The sequence below is a fragment of the Falco rusticolus genome, chromosome 2, assembly GCF_015220075.1.
Source record: "Falco rusticolus isolate bFalRus1 chromosome 2, bFalRus1.pri, whole genome shotgun sequence".
Taxonomy (NCBI): Eukaryota; Metazoa; Chordata; class Aves; order Falconiformes; family Falconidae; genus Falco; species Falco rusticolus.
The window spans coordinates 33,872,023-33,895,182 of NC_051188.1; the positions used below are offsets into that span (position 1 = coordinate 33,872,023).

The following is a 23,160-nucleotide window of genomic DNA, read 5'->3' on the forward strand; positions in this document are numbered from 1 at the left end:
CTCAGAAATTCAATTAACCACATCATGGAAAAAAGGGCAGGTGGGAGGGAAAGGCAGCTACACGTTTTAAAAGAAGTTTTTACTACAGCCCAATGAAGACAAGAAACATCTTAATCTATAGCCAAGAGGTGATTTCGCATGAATTGAGATTTGGTTTTTAGAGGCAGCAAAGAACAGAGCGTGCCAAACACATGAGCCAGCTGGCACACTTATACTGCACAAAAGGTCTGAGTTCAGGCTCTTCCAGTGTATCCACACAGGAAGGTGTATATGGGCAGCCACCTAAAAAAGTTCCATTTCCAATGGCTTACTATAAATCTATCTAAAAGGATATCTAAAATCACATTTGTAAGCTTATACAGTTCGCAGAAGTGTTCATCAAGGTGTACAGGGATTTTTTAAGGCACTGTTCCTCTGTTATTTAAAAAATGTCCCAACTAGCTACTTTGAAACTTAAGATACTGACACTCAGATTTATGATGTATAAAGCAGGTGGTGTAGGGTATGCAAATGACTCAGTATTTCCAATTTTACTCAAGGCAGCTACACACTAACTTACTTGCAACAACTTCCTTAGTCTCACTTGAAAAGTTTCTGCTCCACAGCTTGTTATACAGCTGATAAGAGATTTACGCCATCCAATAAGTTATGAACCACAGAACAAGTCCATAGAGACTACTCACATAAAATACTCCAATTGTGACAAGATATTCAGCCTCATACAGAGAATTTCCATTGCTTACATTTTAGTATATGGCTAACATCTAAATTAATCAATTAAAAGTTATTTTACCACCTCATGAAGCAGCCTTCAACTTAACACAAGTCTCCTTAAATTTCTTATCTATCTTTAACATACACAGATGCCAAGGGTTTTTTTCTGTAAGAAGCCTTACTATTTTGTATAATACTTAATAAAAGTGTTGATTTGAAACTAACAGCTGTTCAGATGTAGGTGCATTTCTGTTTTTAAGTTTATTGAGCTGAGCCATCAATACTCACTCCTGCTTCCCTAAGAAAAGCACTGGTAAACGTATGCATATGCTATGTATGCATACACAGGGGAAGATAAAAATCTGTCACTTGCACTAACACACACATCTTAAGGGAAGTTCCAGTCATTTTAAATTGACCTGAATTAGAGTCAATGACCAAAAAAAATAATCAGTGGGTTTTCATTCAGATCTGTTCCTTGAATTCAGTCTGCTAAGCAGCTGCACAGTCTTGCACCCCTTTTGGTGGAAACCTAGATATTCTACAACTTCAAGTAGGCATTATAACACCTTTCCAGTCAGCTTGCATCCAACCATCTTGACGCAGCTAGTAGAAAATTTCTATTAGTTACTTTTTTGTAAAGCTAATTCTATGGTATCATGGTTAGTCACTAACTTCAGCGTTTCTCAGTCTGATAGCTAAGCAGACACAATTCTTGGGAATTTCACCAAAGAGGTACCAGCTTCTAAGATCTGGCTAGCCACAAAGCATTAACTCTGCAGTACCTTTTTAAAACAAAACAGAATAAAAAGAAAAAAAAAAACCTAACCCATTCCACAACCCTGGAAAGTTACACATTTCTTTTGTTCCCTGATCATCTAAGAAATCAGTTACATTTTGAAAGCAACAGAGAAAGTAGCCTTCTATTAGATATGTTTCTTTACAGCTGATTTACACTCTAAGGAAGTTCATGTTTTGGTTTATTGTGTATTTTCATAGAAAGAATGAGATACAAAAGCTTTATTATCTTTTCAGATTTTTCTTTACACTTACCTCCTTACAACTAAACACCTCCATTAATGACTTATAATCACTTTCAAATGTGAAATACGTTCACTGCAGTGTCAGATATACTCAGAATTTAAAATGCACTAAAAATCAAGCACAGCTAGAGCTCCTCACTGCCTTGGATAAGGTTTGGAGGTGTGCCTCATGACACACATCAACTCTAGTAAACTGCAAGTCTTCATGAATGGTACAGCTGCATTGCAGTAAGTTTGTGCGTAATCTGTACACACTTGACTATATATATACACCATCAAATCCTACTCTGATTTAGCATCGGAAGATAATGCTAACTTGCTGTGCAAGTGAAGATTACTGCTGCTGTCCATTGCTGCTAGCACTGGTAACAGCTACTCCTGAAATAAAACAAGTGATACTTTTTTCTAGTGTCAATACCATCGATGAACACACAAACTATCTGAAATACTAAACTCCAGAAGAAAAAGCTTGATCCATTTATCTAAATCATTTTAGCTTGTATTTGTCATTCAAAAAATACCACGGTATTTAGACACTTGCTCAGCTGAAACAGCATGATTTCTTTTTTAGGGCATGCTATGTACTAGCATAATGAATTTGAAAGTTTATAGTACAAGTAGCATTTGAGAAGCACTACAAATGTTTTGTAAATTTTCACTGAACCATGCAACATTTCTAGTCATATGTGACTGTGTTAACCAGTTTTTGTCTCAAAAAGCTGCACTGGAAACATATTTTTGTCCCATATGTAACGGGCTTTGCACTTGCAAGCTCTTTCTTAGAGAACTCTCAGCTAGGGAAGCCTGCTCGGTACACCAGCTTTGTAGAAAGTACAATACTCAGGCAGAATGGCAAACAAGTCCCAGGAAGAACATTCTTCATAAAAGACTTTACTGCTGCTTTGGAAAGGTCTAGTACACATATGCTTACATATTGAAAGTACAACTGCACAAGCTCCTTTAGAGCTGTGCAACAGTATTAGAAGTACAAGATCAGTCTCATGTTATACAAACCAAACTTTAAGTAGGATAACTATAAATACAACAGTCAGCCATGAATTTTAAGTGCTTCAAATATGACAAGTTGAATATTAAAACAACTCCTTTAAAATTATTTTAAAAGAATACTCCTTGAATATCTTTATAAACAAACTGTTAGGGCATCTATTTGGGATGGAAAAATATAGGATTCATCCAGACTTGGAAAGGTGGTCTTCAGGGAGATTGCTAGGAAGAGTCATAAATGCTCAAATCTTTTCCATAAAATATAGCATCTTTCCATTCAGAAAGTAATAAAAGTAGGACTAGAGTAATTAAATATTTTTTCAAATTCAACTACACATCTAGCTACATTATCAACCCAGTGAAGTTTAACTTCCCTCAAAAACTGAAGGAAAGTTCAGTGAAAATGTATATTGGCTATAGGTGCAACAAATACCCTGCCCATAGTAAAGATACAACACCTAAAAGTACAAACATTAGCATTCAGCTGTGTCATAAATATTAACTAACTTGACAGCTATGTTCATATCAGATTTCTACATAATTATCTTTTTCACAAGTGAAAGCTAACACAGATTAGCTGTTTACAAAACTGTCAATGAGACACAACTGGAAAACTTTTGTGCAGAACCTAGAGTTCAGTAGGACTGCAACACTGAAGTCAGACCAGATTTACTGTCCCAGAAAAAAACTCTCCCACAGTGGTCAAGCTGCAAAATGTACAACACAAAATTTTAAAGTTTCTTTTCTGATGTTACACTTCCAAACACGGATCTTTCACTGCATTTTCAAAATAAGCTATAGAAACTCAACACAGCAGTCTACTACTGAAGCCTGCACATATTCAGAGCTTACAAATGTATCTGTTATTTCCAATTACACACAGAGAGACTTGTAGAAAAAGTGCATTGCTTAAATGTGTTAGACATTTTTCATCTAGGGATTAGCCCAAAAGGATAAACAGACTATAAATGGGATATTATTCTTACCCAGACATAGTTACAGACATGACGGAGCCTTATGAAACACTTTTACAGGCAGATAGTCATGAATTGGAAAGTTGTGCTAGAAGAGCACTTCATACTCAGGACTGAGGATCTGAAGTCTACCCTTTTTTTTTTTTAAGACTCCACCCCACCTCAAATTAATTTACACTTAATAGTGAACTGCAAGTATCTGTTAAAACAGTTGACACTTTCTTGATATGAGTGTAGTATAGAAGAAAACCAATACTAAAATTCAGAGGTGACTGGCTAGCTCAGACTTCTTGTTCTCATAGCAGTCCTTTGAGTTACACTAAAAACAATGCGTTATAAGGCACAGATCAAGGAGATGCTCTAAAGGGACAGAAATACAGATAGCAAGCAACACCATATAAAGTATTTTGCTATACGCTTTTTCCTGAAGAGTTCTTCCCTCATTTAACATACACCAGAATGAATGAAATAGGAAAGAAATGGGATAATATTCTACAAAAGTATTGACACCCACAGACTATTTGCTTTCAGTTTCATATTGCCTTAAAATCTGGTTCTGGATGTTTTCTAACATGCTGAGCATTCCACAACAACTGAGCTCAAAAAAAGCTTCTGAAGATAAACCTCCCTGAAACCTGACTCCTGGGCTATATGATCAATGCCTGGAGAATTTGGCCTTGACATCTTACTGCCTGTTTTAATATGTGAAGTATGGATTATACTTCCTCTATTGTACTGTGTCAAGACTAATAACATGTGAGATGTGACTTAAGCCACAGCATACAAGAAAACTGCCAAACAAAAAATTTGTCATACCACAGTATATAAACACACTTTGAAAAACCGTATTCTTACTATTAGAGCATCTGACTTTCCAGTTTTACTATTACTTCTAATGATCCAGTCATAAAACTGTTGACACAACGGAATAAGTTAACAACAGCAGTACAAGTCTGTACTGAAAGTTTCAAGACACTCATAAGAACACAAGTTCAGAGCAAACCAATGCTCTAGCATGTCACTGTGCTGATCACACAAGTGATTTCACCAGCAACTGTTTTTTTGAAAGCTTTTGGACAAGCCTGGGGACTGCACAAAAGAAAGAAAATAGTATCATACGAGCAGAGCATCAGTAGGAGCAACTATGAGCAGAGATGAGAGCATTTCTTGTGGGTCTTCAGATGGGTATTTGGATCAGTTATTCCCAATGTAGACCACTCAGACTAAAAAGCTCTCATGATAAAGTAGTTCGTAAGTCAGCTGCTACACTTGTCGGCTCTTGGCTTATGTGTTACCTCAGGGACCCAAACTGTCAGCCATCAACGTGTTTTACATTACCTATTCTCATTGCAGAGCAGAAGCATCCTACCCCAGCAGTATCTAGAATGAAGTTATTCGTCCTTCTCCTTCCTCCACTTACTTTAAAATTTCTTTACTTGTCCTTAAGATACAGTTATATAGCAAAAACGCTATCTTCTCTTATGAATGCACCAGTTGTTAACCAGATCTTGAACAAGACCACTTACCAGATTTCCCCTCGCAGAGTTTTAACTCAGAGACACTACTTTCTAAAACTGGAACTGACAGAATCAGTATGAACTAAAGGCTATCCTTGGTCAATCTTAAGAGTTATTTCATCTTAAAGTGTAGAGAGATTCCTAGTAGAACTAATGTTTTTCTCTTCCTTATGTAATCCACCAATAGTTCACAGAGGGCATCTAACTACAAAAAGTTGCAACTTGCTTTAATTCCTTTAGCTTTCCACATAGAGAAGGAAAAATGCCTTCTTTCCTGAAAGGGTTAAAGAAAGATCTTCACTGGAGACAGCCTACCTTCCTGCGTAGACAGTCTTACACCTTTTTTTGAGACTGTTGTTTCTGATGTTTCTTCCAGCCAGACATTTTCTCTCATCCAGTATTTCCTCACAGTCTCCATGTTTTTAGTTACTCAGATAAAGGGCACATGTGCACTAATGGCGAGCTTCAATGGAATCAACCAACGTACCTGCAACACAATCGACGCAAACCTTGATGTTGACTAATTGAAGATCTTCACTCTTTGGACTTTTCTCTCATGGATAGAGAGACCACCGTGTAGGGGGAACCAAAGAGTATTCCCAAATACTGCTCAAGTACAAAGAAAATTTCTGGGTAGGAGGTGGGGGTGGCGTTTCAAGATCTCTCTTTTGTGAGGAACAAAAATAAGGCTGTTCGCAGTTATTTCTAATACATCTGGACAGCAGCTTACAGAATGTGAAAGTTACTGTATCCCATGCAATTGCTTATAGTTCAGGTTATTAGCTTCCAGCAGAAACATTCTGCCAAGAGCCATGGCTATATTCACCTTGAACAGTAACTTTGCATGAACAACAAAATCCATAATAATGCAGTGGCACTCCTAAACACAAGTTTTTGCTTCTTGATTATGCCAAAAAGACTACAGCTTCTTTCTGAGAGAATATGTATTGTGCCAACTGTGTGAATTTTACTCAAGTGCAATGATATCAACATGACAAATGCTGTTTAAATAGCCAAGTATACTTGCTATTTAGAAACTAAAAGCCCCATTAAAAATAATAATAATAATAAGCCTCCATGCTATGTAGCAGCCTTTTTAAATTAAAGGTTTAGCATTATAGAAAACTCAAGAATGGCTACTTTGCCAATACTCATTTTTTAGTAACAGCAAACTTCAGAAACTAAAGCACTAGGCAAAGAATAAAAACTGTAAAACCACTTGTAGCATAAAAGATGAAAAGTCCAGTAGCTAGATAGTAAGTCTACACTAGAGAAAAGGATTAAGACATTCATATAAAGCGGGTGGAAATGTACACACAGACTGTACTGTGAGACATTTTCCTTGTAAATGTTCCTTGTTTCTTAGCATGTAAATAAAACATACATACAGTCACACTTCGAAACCTTTCATTTGCACAGCAGTATATGAAGTGGTTATGCCAAAGGGTACCACAAATCATGAAAATGAAACCTTTCATACTGTTTTCGAAGTATCAACTCTAAGTAATAAAATCCACTATATTCACATTTTTAAAACCCATGTTTTGTTTAGATAACATTTCAAAGTTCTAGAAGAAAGAAGGGTATCTTGTTAGTCAAGAAACCCCAAACTACAAGCTCACAAGTTTCCTTACGCAGGATGAAGCTTCCTTTTTTATTACAGCATCTCCTGCTATCCTCCCATATATCTCACTTGCTTAGAATTAACGCATTTTAGTTAATCACCTACAATTTTTACTAAGTTTTACTACTTAGTCCATGGTTAAGTGACAAAGCAACAAATTCACCAGTATGGCAAGATCAAGAAAATCAAGAAAGTAAATCTTCAAAGGCAGTAAAAAATATGTTTTGAACATTTACATTTTTAATATTCTTAAGTAAAAGAAACTACTTTTTCCAGAAAAAAGCTACAGTTCTTCAAGACACACTACCAACATTGGCCCCACTACACATACGTATCTCTCTCATTGCATGTCAACTTTTTCTACATCATGTGGGTAGATTTTTCAGGCAAGAACAACAACAAATTTTTTTCACACATTGAATCCAACCATCTTTTAAAGACTGCCACTGCAGAAATTATTTGTTGAGCAGCTGCACTTTTAGCTAAATACAACATATTCAAAAAAACAAAAACGAGTATAAATTTAAAGCTGTACAGATTCAGAAACTGGTACTCAAACATCTGCACTGTTCCTTCAGCAGAAGTGGCAACCAAAGGACAAGGGTGGCATGAACAACTGGGAACATCGACCACTGTCCATGAATCAGGGCCCTTAGATAACCCATTCTGACTTGCATGACACGCACATACTTGTGAATCAGTTCCTTAAGTAGCATCATCTGCTGGAGTCCTACAAATTCCATCCCTATTACTCTCACCTTCAACACACAGAGTCTACAAAGATCAGTGAAAGATACCAAGAAGATTGGAATAGAAGTATCACCATACCCAGTGTTTGTCTTGGTGCTAGTAGATGAGGGAGGATGCAGGTTGAGAAGGAAAAACCACCTAGTAAGTACCTGCTTGGGACAGTCTTCCTCCCAGAAAGAACAGGTATCTGCTGTATCTGCAGATTCAGTGGATGAAAGGCACAGTTTAAACTGGGGATTTAGTGTAAACATCATCATGATGTTTAGCAGTGTCTTCCTTTTCTAGGTAACTTTTCCCCCCGAATTCTTCCATTTTGCAATAGAAATTACCTAAATAAAGTTAACATGGGGGAAAAAAAATCCCAAGAAACCAACATGGAATGAACTTAAAGAGTTCTGCAGAGCAGCAGGACATTCAGAGGGATCCCTCTTGGTGTCTTGAACAATAGCCAGACCCAAAGAGGAATTGTACAAAACAGACACAAGCTGGTATTTGAGAAGGTGACTGAACCCATAGCCAAGGCACATGTGTTTACTGTCAAATCTCTGTAATAGTTCCATACTGTAAAAGCTGCTTTAAAATCAGATATTCTTCAAGAGAACCAGGAGTTGCTAGCATTTCTTTTAATATACAGAACAATTTAGGTTGGAAAAGACCTTTCAAGTCAAACTGTTAACCCAGGACTGCGAAGTCCATCACTAAACCATGTCGATACGCACTGCATTTACATTCAGCAAATTCTAGAAACACTTCAAGTCTATAGTCATATTTTCCCCATCTTAGTTTCTTCCTTCAATTTAGCAGCCATACATTAATGTAGATGACTAATTAAAATTTGATTAACGTAGATTAAAGTATGTTCTTCTGAAGACTAAATTTTCTATTTTTGACAGGAAACAGCAAATTGTTTCCAAAAGACAGATAGCAACTACCTAAAACCCACTGCAAAAGTATCAGTATTATTCCTCTCTTTTATAAATACTTTGGTAAAATCATGTTTCATAACACATGCTAATGAAATTACTATAAACTCAATCCAACATGTACAGTTTTAGTAATAACTTATGCAGGAAAGTGGGTGAACTTAATTTTCTGAACAGAGACCTGCTTTTCACATTTTGCTTGTGACTGTTTTGCTACATGTAAGAGCCATCTCCCTGCACTTGCTCCACATGAGAAGCATTTAAGAGTCTGATAGCTGTTTCAGCAACCCAGAAGTTAGCTAACTGACACACCAAGTCAAACACACTTTCCTTACAAGACACTACAAGGACAAATAAATATTGAGCTCAAAATGCAGTAGGTCTGTTCCTTAGCAATAGTAACCTGTATAGGAAGGCCTCAGGTCTTGTTCAGACCAGTCATTTCCTTTCCCTTCTCCAGTCCTAACAAGTAAGTAGAACCCGGTACAGTACTTTTTACTTTGTGAGCTTTGACTTTTATGTAACCACACTTACCTTGCACTCTTCATCATGACCAAGAGTTTTCATATTTAAAAAGCCCCTGACTGTATTTACAGCATTCTCTAGAGGCTACCATATAATAAACAGAAGGAAGACAGCCAATTTCTTCACAACATACAGTGGTATTGTGGTTTAACCCCAGCTGGTAATTAAGTACCACAAAGCTGCTTGCTCACTCCACCCTCACCCAGAGGGATGGGGAGGAGAATCGGAAAGGAATGTAAAACTCGAGGGCTGAGATAAGAACAATTTAATAATTCAAATAAAATAAAAATGAAAGAACAATAATAACAAGGACAACAATTACAGTTGTAATGAAAAGGGGAAGGGAAAGAATAAAATCCAGAGGGCAAGAAAGAAAGGAACATGTGGTGCACGATGCAACTGCTCACCACCTGCTGACTGATGTTCAGTCAGACCCCGAGCAACGATATGCCCGTCCCAGCCAACCCCCCAGGTATAATGTATACCAGGCATGATGTCCCATGGTGTGGAATATCCCTTTGGGCAGTTTGGGTCAGCTGACCTGGCTGTGTCCCCTCCAGCCTTTTTGCTGGTAAGGGCTGAGGAACTGAAAAGTCTCTCATCAAAGCCAAAACACAGCACCGCACTAGCTCCTAAGAAGATAATTAAGTCCATCCCAGCTGCAACCAGAACATATGGCTACTTCAAGTCATGTGAAACAAACGATTTCCATCGTTTTCATCACAAAAGTGGTGAACATTATTCTTCCTATTTTTTAAAAAAAATAAGAACAAAACCATCAAGATAGTGTTTCATCAAATGATTTCTCTAATATGTTTTAGGTAAAAAGTGATCTATAACTGAGTATCAGCAATGATGTACCACTGAACATAGTCTATAATAGCATTACAAACTTGTTTTGAATGAGACACTCTGGAAAATACAGTAAGACTCAGTCTGACAGTCTCTACTACCTTCTAATAGATCTTTTCTTCAGTTGGAAAGACACAGAATCTGGCTGTGTACCAATGAACTCTACATAAATATCCCCATTCACTCACACTACCTGTAGAAAAATCACTTGCCAATACTATAGCAAATAAAACAAACATCTTTTCCCTTGGCCTTTGTCCAACACTTCTTTTTGCAATTCAGTGCTCCCCTCTTTTTTTTTTATTTCAATATTAATTTTGTGTTATAGCATGGTATAGGAGTGTGCTCAGGATACTGAACCACTGACATTATTCTTTTAATTATACAGTATTTTAATAATCAAAAGGTCTATCCATGGCACATTTGATCAAGTTTAAATGGCAGTACAGTTTCTAGGCAAAAGACAATTGTTAGCTCTATTTCTTCAAGCATCTCACCTTTCAATCTCTATTACTTCTATCTCCTCCAGTCTAGGTGGTTTGACAAAGAGGAAGAGTCAAAAAACAGTTCACATGCTACTTAACAGACTAGCCTAACAGCAGAAAACCTTAAGAATCACAAGCTCATTTCAGGAACTTTGAAGGATTAAACAATTTATTGGATAACTCCCAAAACTAGGGAGAAAAACCACTAGATCGCTGCTTTGCAAGCAGTGAAGGACCATAGAATCCACATTTGGATCTTGCTGCAGAAGCACGTACAATAATTTATAGCAAAGCAAGCTTAACACTTTCACCCTCTCCCTATCAGCTTCCAGAGTTATTCCGAAGTCTGTCTTAATTAACACTGAAATATAATTACCAAATCTCAGTGAGTTAGCAGCTCACTCCAAGAAGGTGACACACAATATTGCTGAGACTGTGATGAAACATCCAGCTAACCTGTTTATCCCAGGTTTCACCACACCGTATCTGTTACCTTCTCAAGTATCCAAGTTTCAAGCAGTCAGCAACTCATGAACAGTTTCCTTTTCAACCCAGTTCTGCAGTCAAAACCTCTGCACATATCACAAACTGAACAGAAGGCCAACATGTATGATTTTTTTTCTGCTCCAGAATTTTAGGGGAGACAGATTGCATAACATAATATAAAATACACTTTAACTCATTACAGACTTACTTATTAGGGAATATTTTACCTCAAAGTAAGTTTCTGAGAATGCCAAAAAGCAAAGCTGTACATAATCTTTCTTTACTGAACAGGTATCAGATCCTCATGCCTTCGGTTACTCAAAGAAAGTCTTCCAGAAATAACCTCATTTTTTTTCATGAAACAAACAGCTTTACATTATCGTACTACGATGTCTTTCACTTATGGCACTTTTCTATGACTTAACCCAAACAATTTTAAACAACAGTTCTACTTTAGGTGTGAAGGAAGACTACAAGCATCTTTCCTCCTTAACCAAGATAAAGCTTATTTATTTTAGTGAAGTGATAAAGAACCAGTTGTACTCCACACCTTTCTCCACTTAATAATGGCACAACTATGTAAAAAAATTCCAACTAGATACCCGAAATAGTCACATCCCCTCCATCCAGTCAGCACTTACTTCAGTTTTGGGTTTTGCTGGGACATTTATTTATTTCCAGAAGCAACTGCTATAGGTTCCTCAATGTTAGTTTGATAGGAAGTACTCACATAATAGATACTTTGGGAACAAATATGAACAGTTCCCAACACACCCCAGTGAAACAGACTGGAAACATGGGTAGGCACCTTCAGGTTCAGGCTAGATCACCTATACTTATATCACCATAATATAGGTGCCTGTGCTCCCTCTAGAATCCAAACAGATCTATCAGATCTGCCTAGCACAGTCAAAAGGAGCCTTGATAGCTGTTCAACGGATCCTGTGTAGGAAACTACTTAAGGCAGTGAGCTGAACAGTTCCCCATGTCCACTAACCTAAACTCACATGCCTGAACCTGGAATTTAATGGCATTCCTTGACTGTGAAAAACAGATTCCAGAGAATCTGGGAGAAAAAAAACAGATTTCAAAAACTTTCAGTTTGAAAACATATCTGCCTAAAACAATTCACCTACCAAAGAAATAGAACCAAGAAAACAGAACTACAGATAACTACTTCACTGGTCTTTCTACTGGATGATAGTCATGCCATATTTAATTTGTCAGAAATAATGCTTAGCATACAAGAACTATACTCTTTTGATTTAATCAAATACACTGAAAATTATTATCTGAATACAATATACTCTTTATAAGCTATGCAAAGATAATTCTAAGGGTTTTTTCCTACTCCTATAAAAACAACAAAAATACTGCCTTCTCTGTCTTCAGGACCCTGTATTTAGACACAGCCTATTGATCTCCAATTAAGTCTTCGATAAGAATTCAAACAACAAAACAGGAAATTTCAGTCAAATATCAGACACGCTTCTAGTTTCCCTAAAACAACTCTGTGTAACAAACATGTAAAAATAGTACCAGAGAACAATTTGGTCAAACAATTCCCAAAACAAAATGAGTGTAGTTGAAAGAAAGAGTTAAATGTAACATTTGGCCAATATGTAAATTAAAAATTACTCCAGTGTATCCTTGGTGGATTTGATTACTTGTTTGTTGAGCTATTTACCTTTCCAACTCCTTAATTGCTTAAAGTCAAATGATCAAGTCAATGCTAACACAACTAAAACACTGATAGCTGATCATCAGCTGACCATCATAAAACACAGCCAAACTTTAAATCCTTAAATAGACAAAAATTCAGAATTTTTACCACCTTATTTTCTGATGCTACTTCTACAACTTACACAAGTACAGCAAATCTGGTTTAGATCTTTATCCCACAGTGTCTGCATTAGAATACAAAGCATAACTTCCAACCTATAACCTTGGAATTTAGAGTCTAAGCAGTGTAAGTACTGAAGAGTTTCTAAAACCTCCCTACATAGTCTTTGTTATGATGTGGGCAAGTCCTAAAGCTGTGCAACTCTTATCTGAAGACAGATTTCACTCAAAACCGTTAACTAATGTTAGTAGACTAGAATCTGGTTTTAAATCAAAATATGCCAGCAATTTTTATTTAACAGTTAGTATCAAGTACCAACTTATAGCAATTAGTTAAACAACATTTTCCTGAATACATTTGACAAACATTTGCCTTCTATAGAAACATCTTTTTTTTCCCTTGCCCTCTCGAAACAGAGGAGAGATCATTATTTTTCTTCTAGAATCAGCTGCTCTTTTGGTCTTCCAACTCTGGTGTAAAAGGTGTTCCTTTACACCAAAATCTTAAGTGATACCTACTGAGAAATAAAATCCTCATCTTCGCTGCGCAAGTAAAGCTATAGTTGTTCCCCCATTATTCTTCTGTATTCTTACAGGTATCAAATTCAGTAATTTCCCTTTTCCATTCCTATGTATAAAACATTACAGCATTATTTTTTTTTATCTAAGTACACACAAATAAAAACTTATTTTAATATAAATATTGCTTATATCACCTTTTTCCACAAAACCATGGTTTATGAAAGATCCAGGACTCACCTGGAGTTCTAGAAAGAAGGAACTTTCTTGGCTTAAATACTCACACTTTCATAAAATCCCCGTATCTACGCCACTTAAAAATGCAACTGCAGTGGACGACAACAAATTACACCTGTTTCCAAAGAAATAAACAGGGAACTGTTCATTCCCAACCTGTAGAAAAGTCAGTAATTTGCTTGGTATCTTCTAGTAGGCATAACAAGATCCCGCCTGCACTTCTCTATTTTCAGTCCAAATATACCAGTAATTTATGTGAGAAGCTAGTTAAGCACAAACTTAGCCAAGCTAGATACCAAAATACAAGGTTTTCCTGAAAAGTGTAGCACACATTAGTTTGCCATGGTTCTTCTGATTTTAGTCTGAGACTAGAAGTTTCTCTTAGTTTCAGAGATCCTTCTGTTACACTGTAGTTAAATGAAAACCCAACCAAGTGAAATGCAGAAGAGACCCTGTCTTGGTAAGAGGACAAGAAAGAAGAGGAAAAAACTTCTGTAGAAGTTAGCAGCACAAACAAATCCAAGCATATCTGGAAACCGTCAGGCTCTTGATTTTAATTTTAATTACTTTTTAGGATTAAGTTGGCAGTTCTGAGTGGCACTGATTTGATACAATGAAGATAACTAGCAGCAAGACACCCTTCCGGATAAGTTTGCCCCTGAACACTGTAGTCCTGATTTTTTTCACCCATCACATCAAAACCAATTAAGTGCTAAAAATCTTTGCATACACCAAATGACTTCATATGTATCTTTCAACTTTTAAATTTTCATCCTTCAAATAGCAGAGATACAACTTCCACAGCACTGACTGTACCTCTGTCTATAGTCTGTTCTGTTCTATGATCTGTGTATCATCATTTTAAAAATTTTCATCTAGTTTCAAAAATTTACATTGAAAAGTATGCAGTAGCAATAGGCACTGTAGAAAAGCTTGTCCTATACGATACCAGAATTTACTAAAATTATGTCAACCATGGAGATAACAGTAAAGACTACATTCTCCAAACAGAAGTGTATTGAAAATTTCATGTTAGAACAACTAGGAAAGAGACTCTTAGAAAGAATAATTTTAGTCCAAAGGAATATCCACTGCTGGCTGAAAAACTGCATCATGTTTAGCATTTTTCCAACTAAAATCGCCTCTTCTTACCTAGCCAAGAATGGATCTGAATAGCCAGAGTTTTCTTGCTTGTAGCAAAGACAGCAGTGTCTGAATAGACTGATGTTTATCTCTACGCATTTTAGTAACATGCTTTAGTCTTAACATTTATTTTTACTATACCTTACTGACAAGCTTGGAACGAAGAATTGCATTTGAAACAATAGCAGTACTAATGTTACACAATTTTGCCAAAACTGTGTAGAAGTGCGAAAGTTAAAACACTAAACTTTTAGCTGAAGACTGAAGTGGGAAACAAGCCTTTGTGGTAAATACCAATGTATGCATGCAATTTGGAAATGTATGTAAAACAACCAGCATTTGTGTGATATTTTAAAATTACTTCTGGTGACATCATAAACCATAAGTTGAAAAAACCCTGACATACCTGCATTCAGAGTACACAAAAATAAAGTTATTATCTTTGATTTCTCAAGAAATTTAGTGCATTCTACACCAACTTCAAGCATTTTGACATCAACTGTCTTCAGAAGGGAAGCTTCATACATATTAAACATCATCAAGTGATCATTCACATGTGACAAAATAGCACATTCAGGAGAAAAATGTGGAGCAAGTTATTGGGAAGTTACAGGAAAATCTATATAAAAACAATTAGATAATCTATCAGAAATTCAATATAGATAACTTAACCAAAACCAAATAAATACTAAATTTTACCTTTTCTGGATTGTAATATAAAGATTTCAAAGTGGTAAACAAGGGTGGGCAGCCTTTACTGAAGTTAACCCTCAGGAACTTATCCATTAGTTCTCTAAATTTTTCACCTAGAAACAAAAGTGTATTTGGTTATATGTCAGTGATTGCAAGTGTTATATAAATAAAAGCACTGATTGCTGTGCAACTCTGGATAATAGAGTAACTGAGAAACTGCAACTGAAAACCCTTAGGTTTTCATCTTTCCTGTTATTTAAGAGTAAGGTACAAATATGCTCTGGATAAAAAAAGATCAGAGTAAAATGCTTAAATTGCTGGTGTTTAGAAGACTGCTGACGAAGACATGGTAACAGTCCTCAAACCTGTAAAATCTATTAAAAAGGGAAAGTATTAAATGCTGACTACAGAAGATGTAGCAAGGGCTATTTAAACAAACATCGGAAAAAATTATAATGGTTAGCATAACTAAGCACTGGAATGGATTACCTTGGAGATCTTGTAAAAGCTCCATCATTGGAAGTTTTTATGATTTAAGTTAGACAAATGTGTGTTAGGAATAGTGCAGATAAAAATTATCCTGCTTTGAGGAAGAAGAATGGATGAAATGAACCCTCTAACTCTCTTCTAGTCCTACTTTTTATGAGTAGGACATGACCTCTGATGATAATATGATTGTTTCTGGAATCAGAAACAGAATAGAAGACTGGGTTTCAGAAGGATAAGCACCATACAGAATCACCTTTATCAAAATACACTGGCAGAAAGCTAAAAATCTTATTTTGTTTTCAAGTAAAAAATTACAGTACTCGCAGCTTATGCCACCTTTCTGAGAAATGCTGTTTCCAAAAAAAAAAAAAAAAGTTTGTTTCAATTTTGTGCTTGGTTTTGACTTTTTTTTTTAATTGGTTTTGTTTGCTTCACATAGGGGTGAAGTTGCTACTTCACTGCCTACTCTGCTGTGGATTTTCTAAGTCTTTAAGCAAGTAGTACACTTCATATAACACTAACAGACACATAAAACTACTGAAATAACCTTCGACTGATTAAGAACACACTACAAATTTGATTAACAGATTTGTTTATAGAAATTCAGAAAATGAAGATACTACTGCTTTGTATGTAACATTCTTATGTAGTTCCACCAGTTCTTAACTGTTATCGGCACCGTTACTAATAAAAGTAACTCATATTCTTGCCTTGCTGTACTAAAACAAATGGCTGTATACAGAAACTCTTACTACCTGTGGCTGGGGATCCATAACTGGCCTATAAGCCCATGCTTTATTACACTTGGATTAATTAAAACTTGTTTTCTCAAGAAATACAAGAAACCCCTCTATGACAAAAAAATCCATCTCAGTTTCTCAATTTCTTCTGTTGAATTATTCTAATTTATATTCTTGATGGAAGAACTGTAATTCGGAATTAATGAAAGCAAGAGGTGTGTTTCCAATTACGTACATATTTATTTATATAAAGCAGAATAACTTTAAAACAAAGTCTGAAAGATGCAAAACACACAGCTAGACACCCACCTATGACATGAAGCCAAGCTCAAAATTTAGTCTGAGGCACAGGAAAGACCTGTCCACAGCATCAGTGAATCCACAGCAGCATAAACAAATCTAAAAATGAATGGCCAGACTCCAACGCTCCACCCTCAATCAGTCTGAAAATTAACTGTAACAGCTTTCCTCCATAAAGGTGGTTTCCAGCTGGATCAGGGAACTCATTTGTATCAAATACAAGGTTATTAAGAGACAATGCATGGCAAGGTCTGGGAAGGACTACTCTTTCAATACAAGCCTGCACTTTAGAGTATTTTAAGCCAATTCTGAATCAACGAGTGTCGGTTGCAAGCAACTGGGCACACTGGAACAGCAACCTCATTTAATGAAAAATTCTATGCTCTTGAAGTTTACAAATACAATTCTGCAAACAAGTTTGTTTCTACACCTTCACATTCTTACTATTACGTTTTGCCAACAGAAATTACCTGCTGTACTTATAAACACCAGAAAGCACTTAGTAAACAGGTTCATTTTTAGAGGATCAAAACCAGTCTTATACATCTATGACTGATAGAAGCTTAACAGACTAACAGAAACACAACTTTTAATTTAGTAAAATTCTTATTTGTTATGAAATGTTGCAGAAAGATATTTTTCTTGACTGATCTAATCATTAATTTTGCTTTCATTTAGACTACTGCTATAGCAGGAACAACTAATCCTTATTACCAAGCATATTTCTATTTCAACAAATATTAGCTGTGAAACTACACTGTCAGGTATGATAAGGTAACCTAGTGCAAAACACACAGTGAAATAAAGTCAATGGCAAGACACACTATTATTAAAGATATGGAAAAGCGTTCTGCAAGTTATTTCCTGGTTTACTATGTATTAGCACAACAATTTTATTACAGCAGAAAAACAACTGCTTGTCACCTAGCTTTTCAAATATAGCTGAACTGCCTTAAAATTTGCCCTTGTATCTTCAAAAAGACTGAAATATCTGGGATTAAGTAAAGCACAAGTGCTAACTTCAGGACTAAATCTCTTACAAAGCAATTAACATCTTGTAATTTTACATAGGAAAGGTGTATGCACATTCAGACTCCTGAGCAAGAACAGAGAAGCAGACTAGCTATGCACTGTAGCATTTAAAGGTACAACAAATGCAGTTCTCAGTAAATGAACTAAACTAAAGAGTAACCTCATGAAACTAAAAGTATGAACAGTTAATGCTGGGAATTTGCAGCTGAACTTAAGAATTTCATAACACTAAGATATCTAACCTATGTACTTCATATTTCTTTCCAAAAGTTTTCTACTGGAGTTACAGCAGTTTGACAGCTACATACCAAGCGGTAAATCCCATAAAAATATCCATTTCATTTAGCCTCCCTCCTTCTATTTTTGAAGATCATAGCTCTCTGTTTTAAAAAGTGTATACATATTCCCTCCAGAACTCAGGATATTTGTGCACTGTATTTCAAAACAACTTCTGAAAGGACAGTTACTGAAAGAACTTAGCTATAAAATTAAAAATAAAATAATTTGTGCAACATAACACTGCAGACCTTCTTTTTGTTCCTATTCTTATTATCAGCACACAAAGTTAGTTTATGCTGTAGATTTAAGTTCTAATAGTTCTGCAACAAAGTGGTGTACACCCAGTAAGGTATTCAGATTCATAAAAATAGATTTGGTGTTTTCTGTACAGTACAGAAAGTGTTAGGAAATTCATCAGTCCTATGCTATTGTGATTGTTATAGACATCCTTTACACCCAGTCTCAGGGTCTATAAATTATGTTACCTTACATATATGTGTATTACAGATACAGAAGCAGCCTTTTACCTTTTGTTCAACAAAACACCCTCTACCTTTTAATTTACAGTTCTTAACTTGCATGATGCAGAAAAATTATGTACAAGAATTCCTGCAACCTATATACATTCTGTACTATAGTTTCATCAATACAAACATCCCTTAGTTTGTATCACCATATAAAAGCACATGAACTTACTCTGTCAACTCTTAAAACATAAATAATTTTGTGTATTCCAAGAGAAATGTGAACATCTGATCTGTGTACACGTACAAATAGGTATTAAATGCACATTCAACAGCCTGATAAAAAAACTTAAGAAAAAACCCAAATAAAAAAACTATTACAGAACAGATATGCAACTTGTTACCTGAAACAAAGTTTAAAGGTAATCTTCTAGGTGAAACTGCTCTGGGATGTCTTTTACTAACTTCTTCATAAATCTGAAGCCTCTCTTCTAAAGTGCCTATTATCAGTAAATATAATAAATATAAGTAAAAGAGATCAAAATCTATTCTTGTAAGTGTTTTTAAATGTTGAGAATTAATTTAGCTAGGCTTCTTATACAGTTTGGATTTGGAACAATTTCAACACTTCAAGCCATTTTTTCCAGTTAACCATAGACATTACTGTGTAAAATTGTGTACTGAAAATGCACTGTATGTACAATACGCAACTACCAGAATTAATCACTGTAAGGATAAACTGCAAACAGGACAATTACCTTGCACATTCAACCATACAGTGCTACAGTTTGGTTCCTTTCAGTTACACGCTGGGCAGACCCATTCACACAATAATTTGACATTCATAGCTTCAATTAACTGGGTTTTTTTACAACGCATCCATTACTGACATACTTAAAGCATTCAAAGAAATATATTGCATTTCTAAATCATAGGTATACAAATAACATACTAAACAAGCATGCCTTAATAGGTCCTCTGGTGGCAGCAAAACCAGGACACAATACTGCCAGTGTAAGTACTGAGCACCAGAATGCTTTACAGCTTAGGGTTTAACAAAAATAAAGCTACTTTAAAGATTTTCTTCCCACTCCTCCCCTTTCCCCCATAATATGCTTTGGAGCTCCAATGTGGTTAGAACTGAAATAAAACTAATCTGTTGCTTTGAAAGATGATTTTCACATATTTAGGATCAATTTTGCTTAAATATTATTAAATTCATCAAGCAATTTAAATAAAACTGAATGTACAGATCAAGACTATGACAACATATATTCAATAAATACATTTGTTTTCCTTTCATAAGAAAAGCAATTTATCTTGTCACTGAGCTCAGATGTTGGGGAAGGGGGGGGAAATATGTTACCCAGTGGCTCCAAGAGATGTAGAGTTCTAAAAGTTATACTAAAATAATGTTTGGATTGGAACTAAAGCATATAAAAGCCCTAATTGAAGTCACAAGTTGGAGCTCCAGAACTTACCATGGGGGAGGAAATAGTCCTAAGACCACCTAAAAAATAAAGTAGCATTATTAGTTTTATAAATTAGTACAGTTTTAATCTATACAGGATTTTAATATGTCAAACTGCTGGGTTGGTTCTTTATTAAGAACTACACATTTTCATTAACATATTTATTATATCAAACAGAATAATCAAGTTCTTGGGTACTTTATTTTGAGAGACAATAATCATGTTGTTCAGCTCTATGGATACACTAGGAAAACCATTCAAAGAGCAACATAGCAACAGGCCATATTCCCAGATCTTACAAAGCCCAACTGTAAAAACTTTCTAGAAGAAAGCTGGTTGAGAAATATAATGCAGCTAGAATAGCTACAAATAACAAATACCCTTGTGGGCTTATGATTTATGATGTCATCAGAATAACTCCAATAAAACTTCCACTAATTAGTGAACAGTGAAATACAAGGTAAACATTCCTGTGTAAAGGTAAACACTTGGGACACTTGCCCCTGCAAACCCCTTATTATGGTATAAATTGTTGCAATATTGTAGTTTAAACAAAAAACAACCCCCCCAAACAATTAGCTATTTTCCTGGCAAGACAGAACAGTAACACTGTGAACTAGCACTGGAATAACAAAGATCTTGTATTTATCACCCTTTCCTCCAAAGAACAGTCAGATTAAAAAAAAAAATAAAAATCTTTTTTTCAGATGGCCTATCTTTAAAAGGCCATCTGAAACAGGTATTTGAGTATTTCTCCACATGCCCACACAGAGTTACCACCTAAACAAGTTTCACAATGACAATTTTATGTTGTGGTGTATGATAGTAGTCTGATAATCAACTACTAGACAGGAACAAATTGCAATTTGGTTTCCAAGTTCATGTGTGGCAAGGAAATGTTCTTTGTTTAAGCAAATGCTACCTTTAGCTTCAAGAGAAAGACTTGCTGTTGGTATTTTCATGCATACAAGTTTTTCAGTGAACATTTTTAAACTAGATAAAGACAACTGTATCACATTCAAGATTAGAAGGTACATAATTTTCTGCCAAGTAAAGCTTTTAAATCTAAAACAGAACACATAAAACAGGAGTTTTCAGTATATCCTATATTGTATGTTATTTTCAATGTATTTGTGTATCTTAACTTACTAGGTTGTAGGGCTTTTTCCAAGCCTTCATAATAATACCAGTTTTCTGCATTGCGCTCAATTAACTCTTTGTATACTTCACCAGCTTCTTTCAGTCTTCCCAACTTCAGTAACATCTCTCCTAAACACAATGCAATAAAGAACTGTGAATTACATAAGAAAACATTGATGGCTTGGGAGTAAAGGTTACAAAACCAGATACATAAAAATTGGCTTAATTGTATGCAGATACTTAAAAAGCGGCTTTGTTTTTCCAAATGTATTTACTGCATATTACAAGTGCTACTTGAAGCTACCACACATAGTAACAGTTTGGAGCATTCAGCACCTGTGAAAACAATGACTATTTGTATGTCTCTATCCAAGTATTTAAAATAGCTATTGGGATTATCAAAGAAACAAGCAACTCCTCCTTCCAGGACTCCAACACATGAGTATGTTGCTTCTTACCAAGCTGTTTTCTTAACTACACCTACATTTTTCACAGCAACTAACCAGTTTTTAAACAGTTAAATCACACTGGTTTGCTACAAAGTAAATTGTTCTACCAGGTCTGGTTTGCATTGAATGAATTGTCTTCACAGCAGCCCATACAGTGCTGCGTTTTGGGATTTGCAACTAAACACTGACAACACACCAATATTTTCACTACTGCTAAGCATTACTTGTAAAGCATCAAGGCCTTCTCTTTTTACCCCTACTCTGCCACCAGCAAGAAGGTCAGGGTGGACAATAAGTTGAGAGCAGACACAACCTGGACAGCTGACCCAAACTGGCCAATGGGCTACCTCATGTCATTTGTGTCACGCTTAGTAATAAATTTGAGAGGAAGCGTGCTTGGGCAGGGGGCCATTGCTTGGAGACTAACTGAGCACCATTCTGCTTGTGGGAAGTGGCAAGTGATTGCCTTTGCATCACTGGGGGATCTGGAGTGTTAACTCAGTAGTAGTACTTTATATCTACAAAACTACTATGAGTTATTTTGAATCAAAATAGTTAACTTCAGTATTCACTGAAGTACAGCAATACATTAATGCTTTCTTAAGCATTAGAAAGCTTAGGAAGGGAACAAGCATTTGATACTTCAGAAAAAAAAAGAAAAAAGAAAAAACTAGTATTCTTCAGGAGATTGAACCTGGGTTATACTAGCTCCGGTTTATGGAAAGCTACCCTAGTATGCACCAGTATAATAATCTCTGAGATCTCCTCTGTTCCTGTGTCAACCCAGGTTAAACTACCTGCATCCACTATCCACTTTGGTAAGGCAAGTTACTTGAGCACAAAATTGTAAATCTTGTATTGTCAGTTTCTCTATAGTAATTTCTTTCATATCAGTTAAAGATTTCATGTTTTTTCTTTTACTGCTTTATTAAATCTGAAACCAAGTAGCAAAAATTTAGAACAAAATTGGCTGAGGGAAGATGAATGACTTACCTTTGATTTCTTCTACTATTAATTTATCACATATTTGCTTTTCATATGTCTCTATATGTTCTAAAGACTCCTGAAATAGATCTGCCTCTCTCATCACTTGATTTTGATATAAAATCAGTTCACTATATTCATAATCTATTTTATTAGGAGGAATCTGAGGGGGGAAAAAAGCAATAGGTTAGTTAACATTAACCTGTACCTCAACTATATGCAGTATTACAGCATACAAGATTCAGGCTACAGAATATATCAGGTCTACTTATATACCCATCCAAACATTCAAAATATAAAATTCCCATTATTTACAATCAAAATAGATTAATTCAGGATATCCTTTGTTAGAGAACAGTTTAAAGGAACTCCTGTATTTCTCTTTTCTCTATCACTGTGGCGAGCTAATTAAAAACAGAATCCTTGCCTTCTCTCATACAATTCAATAAAATTTGCAAAGATCTTTGTAATCTTTTCCT

At 35.6% G+C, this 23,160-nt stretch overlaps 1 protein-coding gene across 8 annotated transcripts in view; it reads right to left on the reverse strand.

Annotated features, from left to right (window-relative positions):
• Positions 1-23,160, reverse strand: part of NAA16 (N-alpha-acetyltransferase 16, NatA auxiliary subunit) — a 78,549-nt gene that overhangs the window by 22,062 nt on the left and 33,327 nt on the right. For 6 of the 8 annotated variants that reach the window (XR_005102809.1, XM_037378427.1, XM_037378424.1 and 3 more), the window contains 4 exons: positions 22,691-22,844; positions 21,258-21,377; positions 19,041-19,136; positions 15,339-15,445 (listed from right to left, as the gene is read on the reverse strand). Coding sequence is in view for 6 of the 8 variants with exons in the window: in XM_037378427.1 (XP_037234324.1) it covers positions 15,339-15,445; positions 19,041-19,136; positions 21,258-21,377; positions 22,691-22,844 (477 nt within the window). In the remaining 2 variants the exon portion in view is untranslated. Of the gene's footprint in view, positions 1-5,568; positions 5,741-15,338; positions 15,446-19,040; positions 19,137-21,257; positions 21,378-22,690; positions 22,845-23,160 lie in introns of all 8 variants that reach the window. The other 2 variants (XR_005102810.1, XM_037378426.1) reach the window with 2 other exon arrangements.